Source organism: Bos indicus x Bos taurus, chromosome 10 (assembly GCF_003369695.1).
Source record: "Bos indicus x Bos taurus breed Angus x Brahman F1 hybrid chromosome 10, Bos_hybrid_MaternalHap_v2.0, whole genome shotgun sequence".
Taxonomy (NCBI): Eukaryota; Metazoa; Chordata; class Mammalia; order Artiodactyla; family Bovidae; genus Bos; species Bos indicus x Bos taurus.
The window spans coordinates 58981207-59006533 of NC_040085.1; the positions used below are offsets into that span (position 1 = coordinate 58981207).

Consider the following 25327-nt stretch of genomic DNA (forward strand, 5'->3'; position numbering starts at 1 on the left):
TGACTTTTCATCTTTTTTTTTTTTTTTTTTGCTGTGCAGAAGCTTTTTAGTTTGATGAAGTGCCAGTTGGCTCTTTTTTGTTTTTGTTGCTTTGGGTTTCAAATCCAAAAAAAAAAAAAAATCATTACTAACAAAAACAGAAGTAAGATCAATGGAACAGGATAGAAAGCTCCAGAGATAAATCCACACACCTGTGGTCGCCTTATCTTTGACAAAGGAGGCAAGAAAAGACAATGGCGAAAAGACAGCCTCTTCAATAAGTGGTGCTGGCAAAACTGGACAGCTACATGTAAAAGAATGAAATTACAACACTCAAATAGATGGGGAAACAGTGGAAACAGTGTCAGACTTTATTTTTGGGGGGTTCAAAATCACTGCAGATGGTGATCGCAGCCATGAAATTAAAAGACGCTTACTCCTTGAAAGGAAAGTTATGACCAACCTAGATAGCATATTGAAAAGCAGAGACATTACTTTACCAACAAAGGTCCGTCTAGTCAAGGCTATGGTTTTTCCAGTGGTCATGTATGGATGTGAGAGTTGGACTGTGAAGAAGGCTGAGCACTGAAGAATTGATGCTTTTGAACTGTGGTGTTGGAAAAGACTCTTGAGAGTCCCTTGGACTGCAAGGAGATCCAACCAGTCCATTCTAAAGGAGATCAGCCCTGGGTGTTCTTTGGAAGGAATGATGCTAAAGCTGAAACTCCAATACTTTGACCACCTCATGCGAAGAGTTGACTCATTGGAAAAGACTTTGATGCTGGGAGGGATTTGAGGCAGGAGGAAAAGGGGACGACAGAGGCTGAGATGACTGGATGGCATCACCGACTCGACGGACATGAGTTTGAGTGAACTCTGGGAGATGGTGATGGACAGGGAGCCCTGGCGTGCTGCAATTCATGGGGTCGCAAAGAGTCAGAAACGACTGAGTGACTGAACTGAACTGAACTGAATGCCATTCTCAAAAATAAACTCAAAATGGATTAAAGACCTAAATGTAAGGCCAGATACTATAAAAATCTTACAGAAAACATAGGTAGAACACTCTTTGATATAAATCACTGCAAGATACTTTTTGATCCACCTCCTAGAATGACGAAAATAAAAACAGAAATAAATGGGAAATAATTAAACTGTTTATAAAAGCTTTGCACAGCAAAGGAAAACTATAAACAAGATGAAAAGACAACCCTCAGAATGGGAGAAAATATTTGCAAATGAAACAACTGACAAAGGATTAATCTCCAAAATATACACGCAGCTCATACAACTCAATATCAAAATAACAAAGAACCCAATCAAAAAATGGATGAAAGATCTAAATAGACATTTCTCCAAAGCAGATATACAAATGGCCAACAAACACATAAATAGATGCTCAACATCACTAATTATTAGAGAAATACAAATCAAAACCACAGCGAGTTAACACCTCAAACTAGTCAAAATGGCCATCATCAAAAAATCTACAAACAACAAATGCTGAAGAGTGTGTGGAGAAAAGGGAACCCTCATGCACTGTTGGTGGGAACATAAATTGATACGGCCACTAAAGAGAACATGTAGAGGTTCCTTAAAAAAATTAAAAATAGAACAACTATATGACCCAACAATCCCACTACTAGGCATATACCCTGAGAAAACTATTAATTCAAAAAGATACGTGTACCCCACTGCTCATTGCAGCACTATTTACAAAAGCCAGGGCATGGAAGCAACCTAGATGTCCATCAACAGAAGATGGGATACATATATACAATGGAATACTGCTGCTATTGTTTTGGTCGCTAAGTCATGTCTGACTCTTTTGTGAGCCCATGGACAGATTGAACCAGCGTCGCCTGTGGCTCCTGCATTGGCAGGCAGATTCTTTACCACACAGAGCCACCAAGGAAGCTCCCAGTGGAATATTACTCAGGCATTAAAAGGAACAAAATTGGGTCATTTGTAGTTACATGAATGAACCTAGAGTCTGTCATACTGAGTGAAATCAGTCAGAAAAACAAATATTGTATATTAATCTAGCAAATGATACTGATGAACATATCTGCAGGGCAGGAATAGAGACAGAGACATAGAGAACGGACTTGTGGACACAGCAGGGGAAGGTGGGACTAACTGAGAGACATATACACACTACATACACACATGTGTAAAATAGCTAGTGGGAAGCTGCTGTGTAGCACAGGGAACTCAGGTCAGTGCTCTGCAATGACCTAGAGGGGTGGGATTGGGGTGGGGTGGGAGGGAGGTTTAAGATGGAGGAAATATATGTATACGTAGGATGGAGGAGCCTGGTGGGCTGCAGTCCAAGGGGTTGCTAAGAGTCAGATACGACTTCGTGACTTCACTTTCACTTTTCACTTTCATGCATTGGAGAAGGAAATGGCAACCCACTCCAGTGTTCTTGCCTGGAGAATCCCAGGGATGGGGGAACCTGGTGGGCTGCTGTCTATGGGGTCGCACAGAGTCAGACACGACTGAAGCGACTTTAGCAGCAGCAGCAGCTGATTCACTTTGCTGTACAGCAGAAACTAACACAACATTGTAAAGCAAGTATATACTACAATTTTTAAATTTTTTATTTAAAAAAAAAACTCATTACTAAGACCAATGTCCAGGGCTGTCTATGTTTTCTGCAAGGATTTTCAAGGTTTCAGGTCTTATGTTCAAGTCTTTAATCAATTTTGAGTCGACTTTTGTGTATGGTATAAGACAGGAGTTCAGTTTCATTCTCCTACATGGGTGAACATGAAGGGGTTAGGGAAGTAGGCAGAGTGGAGCTTTAAACATTGGGGGCATAGATGTGCAGCCTAAACCCTTCACTGCTTAGGGGGAAGCTTAGAGCTGGGAGTTTCTTTCCATTACATGGTGCTCTGCCAGGGCTGGGGTTTATAATGAGAGATGTCTTGACCTTTCCTACCCAGTTCAGTGTAGCTATTTTCTCAGTCATAGGAGTCATTCAGCTAGTTTCTTGATTTTTCTTAGAGGGAATTATTCCATGTGTAGCTGTACACTTGGTGCATACATAGGAAAAGGGAAATTCAAGCCTCCTTTGTTGTCATCTTGGTCTGGAGTCACTCGAAGTATTTACTATGAATGAACTGGACAAAAACATTCTCTTTCAGATTCTAGATACTAATGATACTCAGTAAGTGACTTGAGGCAAAAAGTCAGTTGCATTTCTGAGGGCAGAAATGAGCAGGAAAGAGTATTCTATTAATCCTTTAGTGAGGTTCAGTGACGTACTCATCATTAAACAAAAATTAGCAATTTTCACCTTATTCATTTACTTTAGATTATGCCTACAATGATATCTACTGAAGTGCCACAAGAACAGAGGAATCATAACTATGCCAGACCAATGATCTATCTAGATTATGATTCATCTTTATCAGTGCAGCACAAAGATTACTTTTTCAGAAGATATTGGTTGCCTTCTCTGGTGAAAACCTCCAAACCCAGGAGGGTAATATCTGTTCACCTGGCATAGTTACCTGTTAAGGAGGTAGTACCCAAGCCTCTACCTGTATAGTGAACATATGTAAGATCACATACTTAATAATGACTTCCAAATCTATCTCCAGTTCTTATTTCTCTCCTAAACTCCAGACATAAGTCGCTTCACATGATGTTTCCACAGGTAAAAATGTGGAATCAACATGCTGCTGCTGCTGCTGCTGCTGCTAAGTCGCTTCAGTCGTGTCCAACTCTGTGCGACCCCATAGATGGCAGCCCACCAGGCTCCCCCGTCCCTGGGATTCTCCAGGCAAGAACATTGGAGTGGATTGCCATTTCCTTCTCCATGCATGAAAGTGAAAAGTGAAAGTGAAGTCGCTCAGTCGTGTCCGACTCTTAGCGACCCCATGGCCTGCAGCCTACCAGGCTCCTCCGTTCATGGATTTTCCAGGCAAGAGTACTGGAGTGGGGTGCCGTTGCCTTCTCCGCTAAATCAACATATTTACCTGAATTAAGCCATAATCTCTCCCCTTTACTCCCATTCCCAGAATCAATCCCCTTCTTGTCAGTTAATAAATGGCAGCCCTTAGATCTACTTGCCCGAGCCAGAAAGGGTACAGACATTTGAGACTCCTTTCTCTTCCTTACCCTTTTCTTCCGTTCAATAAACAATCCTATTGATTCTCCTTAGTCTAATGTATCTTCATCCTCACAACTACTTAGTATCAGCTCTCATCATCTACTACTTGAGAGTATTACAGCAATGTGTTTATTGGTCTCCCCAACATCCAAATGGCTACCCAACATGATCTTTTGAAAAAACATCTCAGCATGTGTTCAAAATTCTGTAAGTCCAAATCTAAATTCCTTAGCACTTCATGCTGCTGCTGCTGTTAAGTCACTTCAGTCGTGTCCGACTCTGTGCAACCCCAGAGACGGCAGCCCACCAGGCTCCCCGGTCCCTGGGATTCTCCAGGCAAGAACACTGGAGTGGGTTGCCATTGCCTTCTTCAATGCATGAAAGTGAAAAGTGAAAGTGAAGTCGCTCAGTCGTGTCCGACTCTTCACGACCCCCTGGACTGCAGCCTACCAGGCTCCTCTGTCCATGGGATTTTCCAGGCAAGAGTACTGGAGTGGGGTGCCACTGCCTTCTCCATAGCACTTTATAGAAGGCCTTATAAGATCTTTTAGCCTCATTTTCCAGAACTCTTTATTCACCCACATATCAGTACAAGTACACACACCTTTTGCTTCTGCAGAACCAAAGACTTTTTGCAGTTCCTCAGATCTTTCCTTTCTGGGTCCTGTAACTAATTCTTTTAGCTTACGATATACTCCCTTTAGTTTTCAACTGACTTCTTTTGGTATTTTTTCTTTGTCTTTGATTTTCTATCACTTGAAAATGATATGTTTAAGTATAGTTCTCTTGGCATTTATCCTGCTTGATGTTCTCTGAGCTTCCCAGATCTGTGATTTGGTGCCTGACATTAATTTGGGGAAATTCTCAGTCATAATTGTTCTGACTATTTCTTCTTCTCCTTTTGGTATTCATATTACGTGTATGTTACACCTTTTGAAGTTGTCCCATAATCCTTGAATGTTCTATTTTAATTTTTTTTCCCAGTCTTTGTTCTCTTTGCTTTTCAGTTTTGATGATTTCTGCTGATATATCTTCAAGCTGGAAGTGCTTTTCTCAGATGTGCTTAGTCTACTAATAAGCTATTCAAAGGCATTCATCACTTATGTTACAGTGTTTTTGATCTGCAGTATTTCCTTTTGGTTCTTTCTTAAGATTCCTGTATCTCTGTACTTCCATTGCTCATCTGTTCTTGCACGCTGCCTACTTTATCCATTAGCGCCCTTAGTGTAGTAATCATTGTTGTTTAGTCACTAAGTCATGTCCAACTCATTTGTGGCCCCATGGACTGTGGCCCTCCAGCCTCCTCTCTCCATGGAATTTTCCGGGCAAGAATACTGGAGTAGGTTGACATTTCCTTCTCCAGGGATCTTCCCAATCCAGGGTTGGAACCCGTGTCTCCTACACTGGCAGGTGGATTCTTTACCACTGAGCCACTAGGGAAGATCCATATTAATCATAGCTGTTCAAAATTCCCACTCTGATAATCTGAAAATCTCTGCCATGTCTGATTTTGATGCTTGCTCTGTCCCCTCAAATTGTGGTTTTTGCCTTTTAGTGTGTTTTGTAATTTCTTCTTGATAACTAGACATGACATACCCATAAAAGGAACAGCTGTAAATAGACCTTAGCAATGTAGTGGTGAGATGTTGGGGAGGGGAGGCATTCTATTGTCCTGTGGTTAGGTCTCAGCCTTTTAGTTAGCCTGTGCCTCTGAACTCTGAACTTCACAAGTGTTTCTCAGTCTTTCCTCCCTCCTTGAATGGGACGAGATGGCTAGAGTGGGCTGCAGTTGGGTATTTCTCTTTTTCTAGGTCAGGTGGACTCTGATAATACCCCAGGTGGTTAGGCTTTGGTTAATTAGTTTTTCCTAAAGGCAGGTCTTGTTTAAAAAAACAGAGTGCTTTGGTGTATTTCAAAATAGTTCCTTTTCCCCTCCACCTGCCAGAAGCATGAGGGGGGTTTTGTCTGATATTTACTATGAGAACCTAGTGTAGTTCCAAGAGGTAAAACTTCCAAAAGTGTGGGGTTTCCCCTGAGAAATGGGTCCCCTCAGAGTTTTTAACACAGCTTTGTCCTCCCCGAGGCTTCAGCAACTGCAGTTTCTGGTTTTCCTGCCCCTGCACGGGTTTCTGTGGCTCCAGTAAACCATGACTCCCTGTGTTTGCCTGTTGCTCCAATCTTGGGGTCTGCAGTTTGCCTTGTGTTTCTTACAGATTCAAGAAGAGTTATTGATTTTTCAGACTGTTCAGCTTTTTTTCACTGTCGTCTTAAGATGGAGTGGTGACCTCTGAGTTCCTTACACACAGAACCAGAAAACTATTCTAATAATATCCCACGAATTGGTAAACAAGTTCATTTTTACACTACCTGAACGCATTGTGATTTTATCAATTCAACTTTATCTGTCTCAGTCTTCATTTCTGTCTGAAGAAGCTCTTAAGTTTTGGGCCACTCAGAACCACTGTCAACCTTCACCTACAACCTATCTATATTCAAATCACAATAAATACTTCACTTCTGATCAGGGAAATCACCCTCCCTTACTTCTTCTGCTGCCCCTCCACTTCTCAGTACCCCATCAATACAAGATATTGTCATTTGTAAAACTGATGATTTGTCCATGCTAGAGCCAATAGTGAGTATGCATCTAATAACAGAAAAGAAGAGAGATCTAGACCACCACAAATACCTATCCCCCTTCTTATATGTTCTCTTCAGTATCCATGTGATTACCCTCAAGACCTTACTTTTCTCCAATCCCAGAAATTCCTGAGTGAAAGAGAGCATAAGAGAGGAGACTCGAGCAGGGATCCAGTGCTCACTCACCTCTGAAAGAGCTCTCTGCAGCACACATAGGTCTCATAGGTTCGGTTGGTGAAACTCGTGTTTAGGAAGGAGACACAGTCAGTTTCTGCTCCCCTGGGGACATAGAGGATTCCTGGATAAAGGAGACAGAGATGCTAAGGGGAAGATTTTACACATGTTCCTTAAGGCTTTTAATTCTCTGGGTATAAATTGAGAATACTGTAGATTTGAAGCCTTTTCCATGCATATGTGAGACGGATGGTTAAATCAGTTATTCTGAGACTAAGCTAGGACACTTACCTGCCACACAGGCACTGATAAGGGATACACAGGCCCCTGTGAAGAGGGCACTGACCACAACCTTGGACAAGTCACTCTTCCGGTGGGGTACCATTGATGCTGCAGACAACAAAACAAAACAATTCAATCTCTTCCCTGCCAGGCAACTGGGTATACCCATGAAACCTGATTAGAAGAATGCTGAGTATCAAAACACAGCAGATGAATCGCATTCTTACTGCCAACCACCAGATGCTTGCCAGTGGTGTGCTTAGAAGTATATGTATTCATAGGTCACTAACTTAGACACTCCCCAGGTCAAGGATGGTGCGTCTGACTCTAACTTCCGTGGTTCTGTGAACATTCCTAAGATGTATCTGAACCAAGAAAAGCTCTGCATTGCTCCAGACAGTACAAATGCCTTGGGTGTTCACTAGTTGAAATTGGCATGCTTGCTGCTGCTACTGCTAAATTGCTTCAGTCGTGTCCTACTCTGTGCGACCCCATAGACGGCAGCCCACCAGGCTCCTCCGTCCATGGGATTTTCCAGGCAAGAGTACTGGAGTGGGTTGCCATTGGCATGCTTAGGGTGGACAGAATTAGACAATTTTGAGCCAGAGAGATGAGACTAGCAACATTCATCTAAGCCTTAGTCATGTGGTGCGTATTCCACCACTAGATGTTAATCTCACAGTCAGGTGGTAATCGGGCATCAGAATTAGAAGACAGACAACTGTGTGACAGAAGGGGAAAAGAAACTGAAAGGAAACTGTTTCACCTTTAAATTGTTTGATCAGCTACCAAGTAAATCAACTTAATGATTCTAGCCCAGAACATGAGTGAAATAAAAAATGAACACACTAAGCTGTATTTTTCTTATTTGTTGTTCTTTAGTCGCTCAGTCATGTCCGACTTTTTGCAACCCCATGGACTGCAGCACGCCAGGCTTCCCTGTCCTTCACCAACTCCCAGAGCTTGCTCATACTGATCCAACCATCCTGTCCTCTGTCATCCCCTTCTCCTCCTGCCCTCAACCTTTCTTAGCATCAGGGTCTTTTTCAATGAGTCGGCTCCTCACATCAGGGGGCCAAAGTATTGGAGCTTCAGCTTCAACATTAGTCCTTTCAAATGAATGTTCAGGACTGATTTCCTTTAGGATTGACTGGCTGGATCTCCTTGCAGTCCAAGGGACTCTCAAGAGTCTTCTCCAGCACCACAGTTCAAAAGCATCAATTCTTCGGCGCTCAGCTTTCTTTATGGTCCAACTCTTACATCCATACTTGACTACTGGAAAAACCATAGCTTTGACTAGACGAACCTTTGTCAGCAAAGGAAAGTGTCTGCTTTTTAATATACTGTCTAGGTTTGTCATAGCTTTTCTTCCAAGGAACAAGCGTCTTTTAATCTCATGGCTACAGTCACCATCTGCAGTGATTTTGGAGCCCAGCGATCTTCCAAACTCTTGGAATCCACTAGTTCTCTTTGCCCAGCCTTCAAAGACAGCTCCACTTTCTTCATATTATTTCCTCCAACCATCGCCATTTAGCAGTATTCTTAGCAATCTAAATGTAATCTGTGTATGCTTAAAATACTCATTCCTCCTACAGCTGGTGACTTGTAGCTTTAATTCCAACACTTCACAGCACTTGCTCTATCTATCTACCTTATATGTCTCTGTTTTTATTTGTTCTGATTCCTTGCACAAGGCCTATTTCTATGAAGTCAACTGGTGAGCAGCATAATTTCAGAAAGTACCTTCACTACTGAACAAAAAACAAAATACTTTTACTTATTTATGTACTATGTCCATTTAGTGGTAAAATAAAAATAATACCATTATAGTGTTCCTCATAGGAAAAAGAAAAATAAAATTGGTTTCTTGGGCCTCCAACAGGGAGGAAAAAAAAAAATAACAGAAGTTGAGATTCTAAACCCAGCCTTGGCTCCACACAGCCAGGTAGCATGATTACTTGAACTCCAAATTAACTGCCAATGGAGAGGACCATTTCACATCAGCTTCTCTATCTGGGCTCAACTTGTACTGAAGCACCAGGGCTGCCTACTATAGATGCTGGGACCTGGCTGGCATATTGGGTAGCTGGGAAAAAGAATTAACTCACTCAAGCCTCCCAGTGTGATTCCTATGGAACTAAGATTGGCAAATCCACAGAGTGAAAACGTTGTAATGATTTCAGCTCTCACCTAGGGAAAACAAAAATAAATAAACTCAGTCCCATGTGTGCAGTTGTATAATCATTATAGAAGTTCCAGAGTACTTAGAACCCCTAATCTTGTCCATACCACTCTAAGGAATGTGGAAAGGATGCTCAGAAAATAACCAATCCCTGAGTTATTCCAGGGATAATGACATGAAAACCACCCTGGTTTCTTGCCCAGTGTTCTTGTCTAAGCCTTCAGAGCCTATGAAATCTATGAGGGAAGCTGGGTCAGTGTGGAGCGGGGTGGGGGAAGAGGGGAAATGACCTCAGGGCAGCTCAGGCACAGAAGCTAAGCACACTGTTACTCTCTTGCTTTGGGTCAGACTCTTGCTTTGATCCTGACTCTTCCTAGGGTCAGGCCTGGGACCCTGGAGAGGGATCTGTGTGTGTGAGACAAACTTTTGTGTAATACTTTGTATCTGTCCACAGACTGTTTATGCTTTTCCAGACTGGCACTTACAGAAATCCACTGCTTCTTGCCTTCGATCCACTCCTCCACTCCAGAGAGACGCTTGTTTTTGTACTGAGACAGTTGCTGATAGGCCACAAACTCGTTCGTGAAGAATTTCATCCCCACCATCTCAGCCACCATTGGACAGTCTGCCCACTCGACACCCATCATGAAAACCATGGGCCTTAAGACATAGGAGCAGATGACCTGGGTGAGAGAAAGAGATATCTCACATCAGGAGCCCAGGACTTCTCTGGAACCTTGATTCAGTCCCCCAACCCCTTCTCCCTGCCATGCTCCCTTAGCTCACTCCGGGTCAGAAGACATGTGCAATTCAAGGACTTCATAAACACACCCTAGAAGGACCGCCCAGGTAAATGGAATCCATTACCTGAAAAGTGAGTCCCTGTATGTCTACCATTTCCCCTAGCCAGGAGAGGGCAGCATTGATGAAGGCCAACACAGCCAAAAAGGCAATCAGGTTGGCTGCTACGTTACTAGCAAGGCCTACAGCATCTGTGGCTCCATTGCTGGCAGCTTCCAGGACATTCTTCTCCTTCCTGTGGTTATTGGGCAGAAGGGAAGAACACGGTGTCTAAAGTAATCTCAGCCCCTCAGAAAAGAGATGTCTCAGTGCCCCAGGAGTGCAGGAGTGCAAAAGGAGAGTGCAAGAACAGCTTAAGAGGTGATGGGGGTTCCTAGTGACCCTTTCTGTGGAAATTACTAATTTTCACAGTATCAAATTCAATCACCATGAAATTCTACTGACACAAAGAACAGAGGATAATGGCATGCAGAAGGCAGAGGAAATGGCAGGGTTAAACAAAAGAAACAAATCAACATGAATAGCTAGAGGCAGAGGTAGACACAAGGAGATATGGAATCATATTATTCCCTCTCCGGGAGACTTGGAGCCTTGAACCACAGCACCACTCTTGATTCTGCACATGACCTCACCATCTCCCAAATTATATGCTTCATTGGACTCACCCACGGGGCAATTTTACCCCCTCCTTATTCTTGAACTTCGACTCCTCTACTTCCGGATATACCAGCTTTGACAAAGCAAGAGCAGAAGGGGCAGCCATCACAGAGGCAGAAATCAAGGATGATGCGTCAATCTGTAAGGCCAGACTTAGGAGTCAGCATCTACAGAACCCAGACTTGGGCTCACCCAGGAGTGATCAAACAGACTATGCTTACCCCAAAGGATATGAAGGCTCCCAACACAGTGCCTGAAATGGTGGCAAACCCTCCAGTCATCACTGCGTGGATTTCAGAGAGCGTCATGTCTGCAAGGTATGGACGGATGAGCAGAGGTGCCTCCGTCTAAAAATAAGACGGAGAGAGTCAGATTCAAGAGGGGTACAGTTTCCCACCCCAGAGTGCCCATCCCAGCCCTGGGTGCATAGCCCTCCAGTGTGGGTGCCCTTCAAACTCTGAGCTCTGCTCATAGGCTCTCCTAGTTTCTAGCTCACTCCCTCTAATACCTAATTATATCCTGGCTGGCATTGTTCTATGTGTTTTCATATGTGTTTGTCTCATCTATTTAAAAATTAGAATTCTATAGATGAGAAATAGTATATTTCTTTTGTAGGTTCTCAGTCTAAAACTGTATACTTAATGGATGAATTTAAGGAGTACAGTGTACTTACTAATAACTATTAACTGCTTAAAAAGTATTCATTAAATGAACTGCTACATGAATGAAGCCCAATGTTGATGAAACAATCAAAAGAAACAACGTTTGTGAAAATGGTATGAAATTATGAAGGCCCAACTATGCAAACTATATCTAGTATTGTAAAATAGGTAATATTTACTATTTAAAGAATGATAACTATGTGCTTAGTGGTATAGGAGATGACAGGGACATTATATGAACAGGGCAAAGTTCCTACTCTTAGGACTTCATAGTCTAGAAGAGGAAATCAAATTGATTATGGAGAATTTCAACAAAATGTTGCATGCTATGCTAGAAATATATAGAAGTACTCTGAGACCATTTCAAATACAGTTAATCAGCCTAGGACCTTAGGAGAGAAAGACTTCAATACTAATTCCTTGTCAGTTTGACAAGCCATTTCCCTAGTGTTAAGTTGATCAGTCAGTAGCCTATACTGAGCACCTACTCCATATAGACAAATGTATCAAAAAAGTATTATGGGGAAGAGCTTTGGTGTTGGCCCTGAGCAAGGCTCCTTAGAGACCCTGGAAAACAAAGGTCACTGGAAGAGACCAGAATATGGAGGAGACACCTTTCATAGTCCCTGAAGGGGGACGATTTAGACCAGGACATTTCCCTAAATCCCTGTGTAAGAAGTTAGATCTGTGGTTAAGTATGTCCCCATTACATGCATCACGTAAGTATCAATAGAGATGAAGGGTGAAAGCAATGAGTTGCATTTCCTTTGAGCTTCTGAATTTTGTTTCATCAGAGAATGAGTGGCTCCCCATAGAGTCTTCATTTATCTGACTTTTCAAAAGGAAAGCATACATTTCTCAGCCTATTGTCTGCCATACTTTCTATTCCCCAGAGAAAAGATCAAAATCCTCAGGATGCTTACCATACCCACAAAGATGTTTCCTGCCACAGCCAGGGTCTCTGTGGCAGTGGTGCCCATGGTGATTTGCAAAAACCAAGCAATCTAAAGGGATGCAAACACCCAAAACATTAACATTAGCAGAAATCTCAGAGTGTATCCAGCAAAACCCCTCCTCCATTAACATTGGTAACGAAATTAAGGCCTAGAGAAGAATAACAAGGCCGAGACCACAAAGCAAATTACAAACAGATCCTGGACCAGAACTCAGGGCTCTTTGCTTCCAGAAAAAATAAATTAAAACTCAGTATGAAGTGGTAGCTCAGCCCATTTTTTTCTCCTTGCTGTGCCCCTCAGCCTGCCCAGGGCCTGGTCCTGACCATCTGATACCAGGCACGCTTGAAAGAGTGTGCTTTTCACATTAGTTCTAATGCTCAAGATATGAAATATGAGCCTTCTTTTTCAAAGTAAGTATCATCTTCATGCCTCTTGACAGATCACACGATAAAAGCCCACCTCCTGGATGAATAGCAGAATGACTCACCTTCTGAACAACCCACTGCACAAGGCCCAGGTAGTAAAGGATGGACATCACACATCCAAAGAAAAGAATGATGGGTAAGGCCTGTAATGAGAATGATGGGGCAGGCAGTGAGATCCTACAATGAACATGCCATAAGCAAACTGTGTTTCAGGCATGTAAGATAACTTCCCATCATCCCAATGCAGCTGATACAGTATAGATCCTCAGTGGATATTTAAACACAAGCTAGTTTAGGAATAAATTTTAAGTGTACTGCAAATCTATTATGCCATCAATACTAAGCCACAAAAAGATGTTTTCTGAACCTTCCTCTCCCACCCCTATTTCATTCCAATTTCAGTATGGCACTGAACAAAGGGCAAGAGATTGACACTGCTTCCTATACGAATGGGATCAAATCCTCTTCTTAGGGTCATTGGTATACAAACTGTCTGATTTCTTGGACATACGTCTTCATCATCTGTTTTATCCCTCTTCCCACCCCCCACCCACCACCACTGACCCTCTTTCTTGCTCATGAAACAGACATGACCTGAAAGGCGAAGACATCTTTGACCAGAACATCCCCAAAAACAAAACTGGAGCCAGCCACTGTATAGCTGAGGAAAATCTGAAAGAAAAAGGAGAGAGAGATAACAAAAGTGAAGTCACGAAAGACACAAGGAAGATAAGATCAGCCTTATGTATGACTTGGACCTACTGCTGCCACTGAAGTTGGCCTCCCTTTGACAGCATGGGAAGCAGTCTATGTCCCTGTGAGTTACTCAGTGAAGGACAGAGGACTCAGCAGTTCAGTCCTCTTCATTCCTATGCTTAGCTGTACCCCCATGTACTCTCTCCTTTCCTACCAGATCTCATTAACAAGACACAGTGTGATCTCATGTTTTCCCCCAATCTCCTTTCTCTAGGGTTTGCAAACAGCAGTTCCCTCACATTCGATTTCTCATACCTGAACCTGTTCTCCCAGCCACTGAAATGCATTAAATCCAGGATCAGTTCTGATGACCAAGATCCCAAAGACAAACTGAAGACCTAGGCCCCAAAGCACTGCCCTCCAGGACACCTGGGACCAAAAAGAACATTATTCCAATGTGAGTTCTAAATCAGACTTGTTAATTACCTGGCTGGCATTTTAAACATGGGTATATGTACTCTGGAACCAATCTAGGGTGTTAACAGTAAATCTGGGGTAAGATGGGAGTAGAGAGAATGTGGTACCGGGTAGTGATATACAAAGAGCCACATACATATATATGTTTTTTAAACTTACACCTACAGGTTAGATCTGACACACAGTCAGACACACACACACATACATAAAAGCATCATAAACCAATGCTTTAATATTACTATGTGCAGTACTAGTTGATTCTCTACTGTATTCTATTTTCTTTCTTTCCTTCTTTATTTTTTGTTTTGTTTTGTTTTGTCTTTAACACCAGCCTGCATCCACAAAATTGATATCAAGACTCAGTTTGTAAATAAGTGGTCCAGGGCCTCTTAGAACCTTAAACTTCACTTAAGAGCAAAATTATCAAAGGAGAAAATTCCAGAGATTGTTAAGAACTCAGTTCTGTGCCTTTGTAGTCAATACTTGGCACATGTACTTTGTAATTAATAACAAATGGTCCTTGGCTCGGTATTACTATGCCCACCCCTGCATAACCCAAACTCACTGCGCTATGGTGTTTGGAGCAGGCAAAGAGGATGATGATGAACATGCAGATTCCCGCAAAGGAGATCAGCTGCTCTGGCCTTTGGGCTGTGTCCAGAGCCAGCCACAGGATAAGGCCAATCAAGGAGACTCCTGCCAACACCCTGGAGAGGGAATTTCAGGATAATGCCATCAACTCACTGAATGAATAAGAAATAATCAACTTAACCTCTAAAAACCAGAAACTCATCAAATGGATAAATTCATCAAAAGGATAAACACAATAGGTTAGACACAGAGACATGTCTTTAGAATCATTCATCTGGTGGTTTCCCAGTTACCACCTCTCCCCTCCCCTCAACTCTTTTACTCACAGATGGAAGGTCAAAGAGTCCAATCTGAGGACATAAATCTCATGACTTCCTCAATCTATCATATCAGTAACAAAAAGACTTATTCTTCGAGATTGCTCTAATGCAAAACCAAAATATTTTCAAAAGAAGAAGGAAAAGTCCCCTACGGATCTCCACCCAGTTTCCAACCACTTGAAGGGGCAGAATAAAGGCTAAGGCTAAGCCACAAATCAACGACTTATGGCCTTATGGTCCCTTGATGTACCAAACATGCACAGTCAGTACACAAACTAGTCTCCTCAAGTCTGAGTGTTGGAGTCATTTCAGTTCAAGGAGTAAGAATTAGAGGGCAAATCACATGTGAAAAGAAAAGAAAACCAAAACACACACACACTGTCCATTGAGATGCTGCAGGAACAACAATGACAACAGGATAGAGGACAGGTCAGGGTTGAATACTGGGGCTGTTCTCTCTGTGAACTCAAAGTGAATTAAATCTGGCTTCCAGAATCCATCCTGCTAATGAAGAAAGTACTTCAGCTCTCTCTTCAGTGTCAAATAAATCAATGATCCGAAATTTAGGCTGTAGTCTGGGGTGTTTCTCCAAATGATCACTGTTGCAAACATTCTTAACAGCTATTTTCTGTGCATCCATTGGACAAAAGGCAGAAAAGAGGAACATACAGGGAGTCTGAAAGTCATTCGCTCACCCTACGTCTGTGATCAAAGGACACGTGCATGCCATAGTTAGTTAAATGAGCTGTGGCTGCTGTAGCATTTGGTCCAGTATACACTAAACAGTGCTAAACTCTAGGGAATTATAAGACACCTGTGGGTACAGGAAGTCTGGAGGACTAGAGGGGGAAAAGAGGATAAAAAGTATCCAGAAATTAAAGGAGAAACACATGAGCACCAAATCAATTTGACAGTTTAATGCAGCTTTGCCTTGATTACTTCTGTGAAGAGGAATATGGTTTTTCTCATTTCCGACACCAACCCTGACAATAAACAGGCTAAAACCCTTCCCTGAAATGTAACCCCTCCTGACCTGCAAGCAATATTAAGATAGGAGATTGTAAGAAACTGGACTAAGTTCAGTGCTCAGAAGCCCACTGCTATTTGCTCCCTGAGCCTTGGTTTTGTAAAGTATAGGAGAACTTTTCTCAGACAGCTCAGAAACCAGGAAAGGAGGAGAAGGGTAATGGTTTGGGGTTTAAGACAAGTTGTGGGACCAGGGATATTGAGATTATCTTACCATTTCATCCAAAACTTCAGGCGGGAGTTTTCAAGGGGCTTGAGACATCTCGTCAATTTTTCACCAAAGAGCCTTTTCAGAAAGCGGTGAACCAGGACCAAAAGCACCAAACAAGTGAGGACAAACAAGGCCAGTGCCCTATGGAAATCCAAGATGCAAGCTGCCAGGAAGTAGGCAGCATAAGCTAAAAACAGAAAGTACAAAGTAAGGATCAGCAAGGCAGAGACCCTAGGAACCAATGAAGACTGAGCCATGAATGTCTGGGTAAGGCAGGAAAAACCCTCCAGCAACCTTACCACCAGCCCTGTCAGACTGAGTGGCACTTCCCAACGCCAGGGTAGATGGCTAGCTGTTTTCTTGGGGGATTCAGAGCAACCAGCTTAGTTTGACTGCTGCATATTTTAATTTGTCCCTGAGGAAATCTCATTCCTTTCTATTTTATCTGGTATCCTCTTTCTATTCCTTGGTATGGACTTGATCAGCACCTACTTTTATACACTTAAAAAAATCATCTTTTCTCAAAACTTTATAACCCCAGTCATTTTAACCTTTCCTCTTGAGCAGAGGCATGGAAGCAGGCTACTACTAGGAAGAACAGCCATACGGTCCTCATTTTATGGCTCCCTGACTCACCCCAAAATATAATTTTTATTTTCACCATCCCAGCTGCCTCTAATATTGACGTCAAAGCCCCATACATCATTGACAGCATATTTTAAACAGAGGTTTCCTATGTGTTTTGTTTGTTTATTTGGTTGGCTGGGTTTTTTTTGCTGTGTCTCATGGCTTGCAGGATCTTAGTTCCCACACCAGAGATCAAACCTGGGGCCCCAACAGTAAAAGTGCTGGGTCCTAACCACTGGACTGCCAGTGAATTCCCAAAAGGTTTGCTATGCTTTAGAAACATTTTATATCATTGGTCTTATTGGCAAACCAGCAAATAAGTAACATATACTACAGGCTTTTTTCATAGACTACAAGAACCACGCCCTTCATCTACTCAAGACACAAATAGAGACAAGCCCAGATTCTTAGAAATATTTAAGTCTATTGAATAGTACAGTTTGAAAAATAGCTTATTCTCAGATTTTACTTATTCCTAGAAGTACAATTCTATAAATTACAATTCACTACAAGTAGTTAAGAGCTATACATCGTATAGCTTCTTTCCATCTAGGAGTAGTCTTGACAGAAGGTCATATTTCTGAAATGACTGTGTCTCTCACTTCCACAGGTTCTCAATACCTTACCCAAACACAGCAGGCTCAGTAGGATCTTCTTGAACAAGCCAGCATGTGTTTTACAGAAACTTCTTGCCCTGGTGAAAGGCTGTAAGGTCCTCCTGATGAGAAACCAAAAGTTAAGATAACAAAATTTACTACATCCTGTTTGCATCAATTCCCAGAACTTAGATGGTCCAGCCTGAGGAAGAATTTTCTCTTAAGAAATTCATCCAGGGGAAGTTAGGCAGTGTCCCAGCAATGCCAGAAAGGCTGGATCAACCTTGCCAATGGGCAGCAGCTCAGGACATTCCTACCCAACCTGGACTAACAATATCCCTGATATCGTTAGTGGAGGGGGAGGAACAGGAAGACACTTGGACCTTTCTGTTCTCTGGAGACAAGGGACTATTCAGTTTCCAGATTCAGAAATGGGCCTATCATTCTGAAAGAAAATAAAAATCACACAAATCCATAGCCCTAAACAGTCAATCAGACATGCACTGATGGACCAGAAGGAAAACACTACCATCCCCAAGAATCCCACCCCCAAGAATCCCTGGCTGAGAGGACCTAAGAGGAGACATCCAGCAAGTAGGTCTTCTCAAGTTTAATTTAACAAACCTTTATATAGTGTTTTCTATATGCTGGACTCTTTCTAAGAAGTTTAAAAGTAGGAACTCATTGACTCCTAATAAGAACTCTTGAAGTGGTTACTATTATCATTCCCATTTTACAAATGTGGAAACTGGAAAGCAGAGAAGTACCTTTCCCAAGGTTGTGGAGGTTGTAAGGAGCATAGACAGAACATAAACTCAGGCAATGTGGCTTCAGAATCTGAGCTCTTAACCATCTTTCTATGCTGCATCTTACCTAGGCTCCAAGCTCACCTGTCTCTACCATTCTTAAATGTCCTCAGCACATTGGAATCATATGAGCATAAAGCGCTAACTTCCAAATTCTCAGAAGATCCAAAGAAGATGAGCCCAGCAAGAAGGTTTCAATTGGCCATCATGCTGAGACAGAACAGCTTAGCCAGAGCTGGAACCAACCACTAGCTCCAAATGCCCTGAGGACTTGGCACACAAACTTCTATGTTCCATGGCTGCCTCTCCTATCTAACACACTCCTCTCTCTTTCTTCTCCTTTTTTCTTCTTTCATCAAGGAGTCCAATGCTATGTTAGTTGAGTAGAGTGTATATTATCAGATATAGGTAAAGGAGAAAATATTCCTTATCACCTCCTGACTTAATCAATCCAAGAGGACACCTTGCCATCACCTTATGACCACATTCGATCATTTCCTAAGAACTACCAGAAATCAGTGAAGAATACTCATTTCTGCAAAACTCATGAACAATCTGATTCGAGAACATAATTTAGAGCTGAACTTCTGCTTTTAAAAATTAGGATTGAAAAAAAATCATAAGGGACATTTCAAAGAAAAAGGCAAAATAAGATCTCAGTCTTTTTTAAACCAACTGAGAAGCAGTGCATAGAAGTATGTGCACAGGTATTCATGGTCCTGGCGTCTTGTTTGGCCCACGATCTTGCTAACATGGCCAAGTTCCTTATATAATGGTTCAGCTTGAGAGTTAGTAACTGTGTTATATCCAGAAGCTGAATTGAGAAAAATAATCTATCTGGTAGATGGTGATACTCGATACCTTGTCCATAATTTGCTGTGATGTCTGTACCCACTGATAAATTCTTCAGGTGTGTGTATGGAAGGCTTTCCAGACATGAACTAATAATAACCTTCTCATTCACATGCTTACTGCCTGCAGCCTCAGGTGACAGTGTGAGAAAGAGTAGGGTAAGGATGTTAGGTAGTGCTAGCTCAACACTGCATTAGTGGGCGCCATAGATCAGGGCTAGCAGCAAAAGTGTTCATGCATTTTTCTCAGTGACCCTTTCTACAAGATGTGGAAACTCCCCTTTAAAAAATTCATCTGACTGTTGACAGAGGGGCCCTGGGCAAATCCTTGCTTGCCTGAGCTTGAAGTAAGAACCAGAAGGAAGGAAATGAGTCAACCCAGTATGAAATGATGGTCTGAGTAAAGGGCAAGAGTTCCAGGTAGAAGTGACCGGAATCTCTTCAAGGAGTCCAAAGTTTCCATTTGATAATAACAAAGAGTTCAAGAAGGCGGAGTAGAAGGATATGCACTCATCTTCTTTGAGAACACCAAAATTGTGTTGAACAACCACTGACAGGAGAACACTGGAACTCACCAAAAAAACAGATACCACATTTGATGACAGAATAAAAAGAACTGTACTGGGTACCACTTTGCCAGATTCAAAGTTGTGCATACAACTGGTTTAAAACTGGATGTGCAAGACTGCTGGATAGTGTTGCAGAGGAGTTCAAGAACAGTTACCAAAAGTGCCCAAGGGAGAATGGTAACTGAGAAGCAAAAAGGCTGTTAACAAAATAAAGTGGAAAGCCATATAGGTGTTGGAAAACCAGCAAAGGCAAGAGAAAGGTCTCTCAGATGGAGGTCAGCAAAGCTACAATGGAGGCAGAGACTCTGTGCGCCAGGTTATGACCAGTGCTGAGAACCATCAGCCTAGGTAGAGTGAGAAGGAAACTTAAATTTAGAACACAGATGGGCTTAACTGCTCAGTTGTGATGGATGTGTTGCCTTGGAAAAGAACTCTCTCTCTCCACACAGGACTCAAATCTTTCCTTGATGCGCAATAAAAAGTCAGATTTCTTCACACTAAGAATAGAAATTCAATGCCAACAGTCCAAAAAATCAAAAGGGACCTAGTTAGTGGCATTTTCAACCAGCTATTCTACCTAGCCTCAATTTCTTCCTTCCAGAGGTCTTCTCCCTCCAAGTTAGAGGTAGCAGGGGTTCTGAAAAGCAGGAGAGTCTTCCCAGTAAGGCTCTCTCTCATTAGAGAGAGTCATGACCCTCTCCCCATTGGCCTTTGTGGGCCAGCCCTTTAGTTCCATTGTTAGAAAAATTTTCTCCAGGTTTCTATCATATGATTAATGCCCATCATGGAGTCCCTATGCTATATAAGCTGTCCCTATTTACACCTTCTTTTAATGATTTCAGTAGGAATTTGAGGACAAAGGAGCTCTGGTTCATTCAGCAGTTGAATACATGCTCAGGTTCTAATGAGAAAAAACAAAAGAAAACTGGAGGGGTGGGGGGAGGAGTTCCCAGCAAGGACAGGCGGCCTAAAGTTCTTCACGCAGGACTTACATTGACATGCAACTTAGTCCACCCAAGATGTCCTTCCATACCTCCTTCCCAGTAATTTGTGCAGTTCACACCCACCCATTTATCTTGCCATTCCCACCCATCCCTGTCAGGCTTACCACCATCCTCCCAGGAAGTCAGAACAGTCACTCTGATAGGGCAGCCAGAAGAAACAACAGACTTAGTAGGAGCAGTTGGGCAGCTAGGAAGAAAAGCGAAAAGGAGAAATGATTAAGAAGGAGGCAAGGTTGACGACATTCAGTGATGTGTAAAATCAGGTTTGTGTGGCAAATAAGATGGCAGTAAACAGGTGACTGGTTCTGTTTGAAAAAGCCATTTACAGGAGAATGACTAGATGAAAACAGAATTGCAGGGGACTGAGTGAATGTGAGCATACATGGACTACTTTAAAAAAAATAATAACTGCCTCCGAAGGAAAGAAAAACCAGATACTATTTACTAAGCACTTTTTACCAGGTACTGCAAGAATCTCTCAATCACCCACCCCCCAAAACCACAAGGCTAATGTTATGCTCATGAGCAAGGAAACAGCCTGCTGGCAGAGTTAGAATTTAAAACCCACCTCTTTCCATTACCCCATGTGACTTCTAATTAGACACAAAAGACTGGAATACCAGAGGGAGGGACCATTCCAGAATTCCAAAATTATAGTTGCTAGGAGAGTAGAGGAGAAGGAGCAGGTAACCATGCCGGTGAATGTTGAACAAGCTTTCACAAGAAAAGGACAGACGAACTGATCCAAAGGTAAAGGGGAAGGCACTTGCCAAGAAGAGATGTTGCAGGGAGTCAGAAGAAAAGGCTGGCGTACCTCAAGAGGAGGAAAAATATCCTTGAGTGAGCCTAGCATTTTGAAAGAACAGTATGATTTACTGTTGCTGAGAAGCAGGGAACATGTGGATGGATGGTGGGAAGAAAGCTTGTAAAGAAAACAGAAGCCAGGTCATTTAGACTTTGTCTTGTAGAAAGGAGAGACCCACTGAAGAACTTAAGCAAAGTAATAACATAGGCAGGCTTCCCCTTTGGTACAGTGGTAAAGAAACCACCGGGAATGCAGGAGAGGCAGGAGGTGCAGGTTCGATCCCCTGGGTCGGGAAGATCCCTTGGAGTAGGAGATGGCAACCCACCTCAGTATTCTTGCCTGGGAAATCCCATGGACACAAGAGCCTGGCGGGTTCCAGTCCACGGAGTCATAAAGTGTCAAACATGACTGACTGAGCATACACAGCAGAATAACAGCAGATATGCATTTTCTAAACAGAAGCAAAAAGGCAAATTGGTTGTCTGAGAAGGCCTTACAAATGGCTGAGAAAAGAAGAGAAGTGAAAGGCAAAGGGAAAAAAAGGAAAGACAAACCCATTTGAATGCAGAGTTCCAAAGAAGAACAAGAAGAGATAAGAAAGCCTTCCTTAGTGATCAATGCAAAGAAATAGAGGAAAACAATAGAATGGGAAAGACTAGTGATCTCTTCAAGAAAATTAAGAGATATCAAGGGATATCTTTCATGCAAAGATGGGCACAATAAAGGACAGAAATGGTATGGACCTAATAGAAGCAGAAGATATTAAGAAGAGGGGGCAAGAATACATAGAACTATACAGAAAAGATCTTCATGACCCAGATAATCACGATGGTGTGATCACTCAACTAGAGCCAGACATCCTGGAATGCGAAGTCAAGTGGGCCTTAGGAAGCATCACTACCCAACAAAACTCGTGGAGGTGATGGAATTCCAGCTGAGATATTTCAAATCTTAAAGATGATGCTGTGAAAGTGATGCACTCAATATGCCAGCACATTTGGAAAACTCAGCAGTGGCCACAGGACTGGAAAAGGTCAGTTTTCATTCCAATCTCAAAGAAAGGCAATGCCAAAGAATGTTCAAACTACCAAACAATTGCACTCATCTCACATGCTAGCAAAGTAATGCTCAAAATTCTCCAAGCAAGGCTTCAACAGTACGTGAACCAAGAACTTCCAGATGTTCAAGCTGGATTTAGAAAAGGCAGAAGAACCAGAGATCAAATTGCCAACATCCTTTGGATCATCAAAAAAGCAAGAGAGTTTCAGAAAAACATCTACTTCTGCTTTACTGACTATGCCAAAGCCTTTGACTGTGTGGATCACAATGAACTGTGGAATATTCTTCAAGAGATGGGAATACCAGACCACCTGACCTGCCTCCTGAGAAATCTGTATGCAGGTCAAGAAGACATGGAACAACAGACAGGTTCCAAATAGGAAAAGGAGTATGTCAAGGCTATATATTGTCACCCTACTTTTTTAACTTATATGCAGAGTACATCATACGAAATGCCAGCCTGGATGAAGCACAAGCTGGAATCAAGATTGCCAGAACAAATATCAATAACCTCAGATATGCAGATGACACCAACCATATGGCAGAAAGCAAGGAGGAACTGAGAAGCCTCTTGATGAAAGTGAAAGAGGAGAGTGAAAAAGCTGGCTTAAAACTGAACATTCAGAAAACTAAGATCATGGCATCTGGTCCCATCACTTCATGGCGAATAGATGGGGAAACAATGAACACAGTGACAGACTTTATTTTGGGGGGCTCCAAAATCACTGCAGATGGTGACTGCAGCCATGAAATTAAAAGACACTTGCTCCTTGGAAGAAAAGCTATGACAAACCTGCTGCTGCTGCTGCTAAGTTGCTTCAGTCGTGTCCGACTCTGAGACCTCATAGATGGCTGCCCACCAGGCTACCCCATCCCTGGGATTCTCCAGGCAAGAACACTGGAGTGGGTTGCCATTTCCTTCTCCATGCATGAAAGTGAAAAGTGAAAGTGAAGTCGCTCAGTCGTGTCTGACTCCTATCGACCCCATGGCCTGCAGCCTACCAGGCTCCTCCGTCCATGGGATTTGCCAGGCAAGAGTACTGGAGTGGGTTGCCATTGTCTTCTCCAATGACCAACCTAGATAGCATATTAAAAAGCAGAGAGATGTTACTCTACCAACAAAGGTCCATCTAGTCAAAGCTATGGTTTTTCCAGTAGTCATGTATGGACTATAAAGAAAGTTGAGCACTGAAGAATTGATGCTTTTAAACTGTGGTGTTGGAGAAGACTCTTGAAAGTCTCCTGGACTGCAAGGAGATCCAAACAGTCCATCCTAAAGGAAATCAGTCCTGAATATTCACTGGAAGGACTGATGCTGAAGCTGAAACTCCAATACTTTGGCCATCTGATGTGAAATACAGACTCATTGGAAAAGACCCTGATGCTGGGAAAGATTACAGGCAGGAGGAGAAGGGGAAGACAGAGGATGAGATGGTTGGATGGCATCACCAACCCGATGGACATGAGTTTGAATAAGCTCCAGGAGTTGGTGATGGATAGGGAAGCCCAGCGTGCTGCCGTCCATGGGGTCACAGAGAGTTGGACACGACTGAATTACTGAACTGAACTGAGACAGATCACTCTGGAGGCAGTGGGATGGGTGACAGTCTGGGGCCGGTAAGGAAGTAACTGAGGGTGCAGGGGAGGTGCATGCACAGGAGGTGAATGCACAGTTGTTTGAGAAAGAGGATTAACATCAAGTGGAGGAAAACTAGGATGACAAATGAGGTTCCTATGGTGAGTGACTCAGTCAGGATGCTAACACGCACCCAAAGAGAGGAGACAGGAGGAGGAACAGACCTGAGGAGGAAATGTGAGTTTATCTATCTTTGTATGTCTAAAGCCCAGCCCAGGGCCTGACTTAGTAGAAAAGTATCACACCTATGCTAAGAGGAATTTCATTTTAATGTTAAATATAAAGTATATACACCACACCTAGATGAAGATGTTTGGTAAGTGGTTAGATATATAGGTGGGAAGCTTAGAACAAAGATGCAGACATCAGATGTGGCTTTATGAATCCAGACATTAAGTGTAAGAATGAGAAGAAAAGACAAAAACAGGCTCTGGAAAACAACAGACAAGAAGAAACATCCAGAGAGGCAGGAGAATGAGGAGGGTATAGCGCCATTAAAATCAGTAAGTGGGGACTTCCTTGGTGGACCAATGGTTAAGAATTTGCCCTGCAATGCTGGGGATGAGAGTTCCATCCCTGGTCAGGGAACTAAGATTCCCCATGCCATGAAGCAAGCAAGCCTGCACGCCGCAACTACTGAGCCCACGAACACTGCAATGAAAGATCCTGTCTGTCATAACTAAGACCCAACACAGCTAAATAAACAAATATATTTTTTAAAAATCAATAAATGAGTTTCCAGAAAGAAAGGATCAGAAGGGTCATGCTGCAGAGATGACCAGTGAAAGTGTGTATACATTGGACTTGGTAAGTAGGTTTTCACTGTTCACTTAAATAACAGAATTTCAGCTGAGCAGTGATAGTGAAAACTAGATTGCACTGCACTGAACACGGAGGTGAGAAAATGGAAACAGCAAGAAAATCCCACATTTCCAAGAAACTTGGCCATGAAGGAAAATGATATCACAAGTTTGAGATAAGGTTGATTTTTGGTTTTGTTTGTTTTATTATAAGAAATAAATTTGAGTACACTTATAGATTCTTCAAGCCAGGCTTCAGCAATACATGAACCTGAACTTTATGCCAGGAGCCACCACGGGAGATCCCACCCATGACAAGGTCATGTGGAAGAGATCTGATGAGCAAGGCTGATCAGAACTCAAGGGACCCCGTGA

The 25327-nt window shown here is 42.5% G+C and overlaps 1 protein-coding gene across 1 annotated transcript in view; it reads right to left on the reverse strand.

Annotated features, from left to right (window-relative positions):
• Positions 1-25327, reverse strand: part of SLC28A2 (solute carrier family 28 member 2) — a 35533-nt gene that overhangs the window by 3737 nt on the left and 6469 nt on the right. The window contains exons 4-17 of the mRNA XM_027554109.1: positions 17453-17544; positions 16203-16386; positions 14617-14758; positions 13890-14003; positions 13473-13550; positions 12941-13021; positions 12421-12501; positions 11057-11182; positions 10844-10974; positions 10245-10413; positions 9863-10060; positions 9304-9385; positions 7205-7303; positions 6926-7037 (exon numbers count right to left, since the gene is read on the reverse strand). Coding sequence (XP_027409910.1) covers positions 6926-7037; positions 7205-7303; positions 9304-9385; positions 9863-10060; positions 10245-10413; positions 10844-10974; positions 11057-11182; positions 12421-12501; positions 12941-13021; positions 13473-13550; positions 13890-14003; positions 14617-14758; positions 16203-16386; positions 17453-17544 — 1689 coding nt within the window. The remainder of the gene's footprint in view (positions 1-6925; positions 7038-7204; positions 7304-9303; positions 9386-9862; positions 10061-10244; positions 10414-10843; positions 10975-11056; positions 11183-12420; positions 12502-12940; positions 13022-13472; positions 13551-13889; positions 14004-14616; positions 14759-16202; positions 16387-17452; positions 17545-25327) is intronic.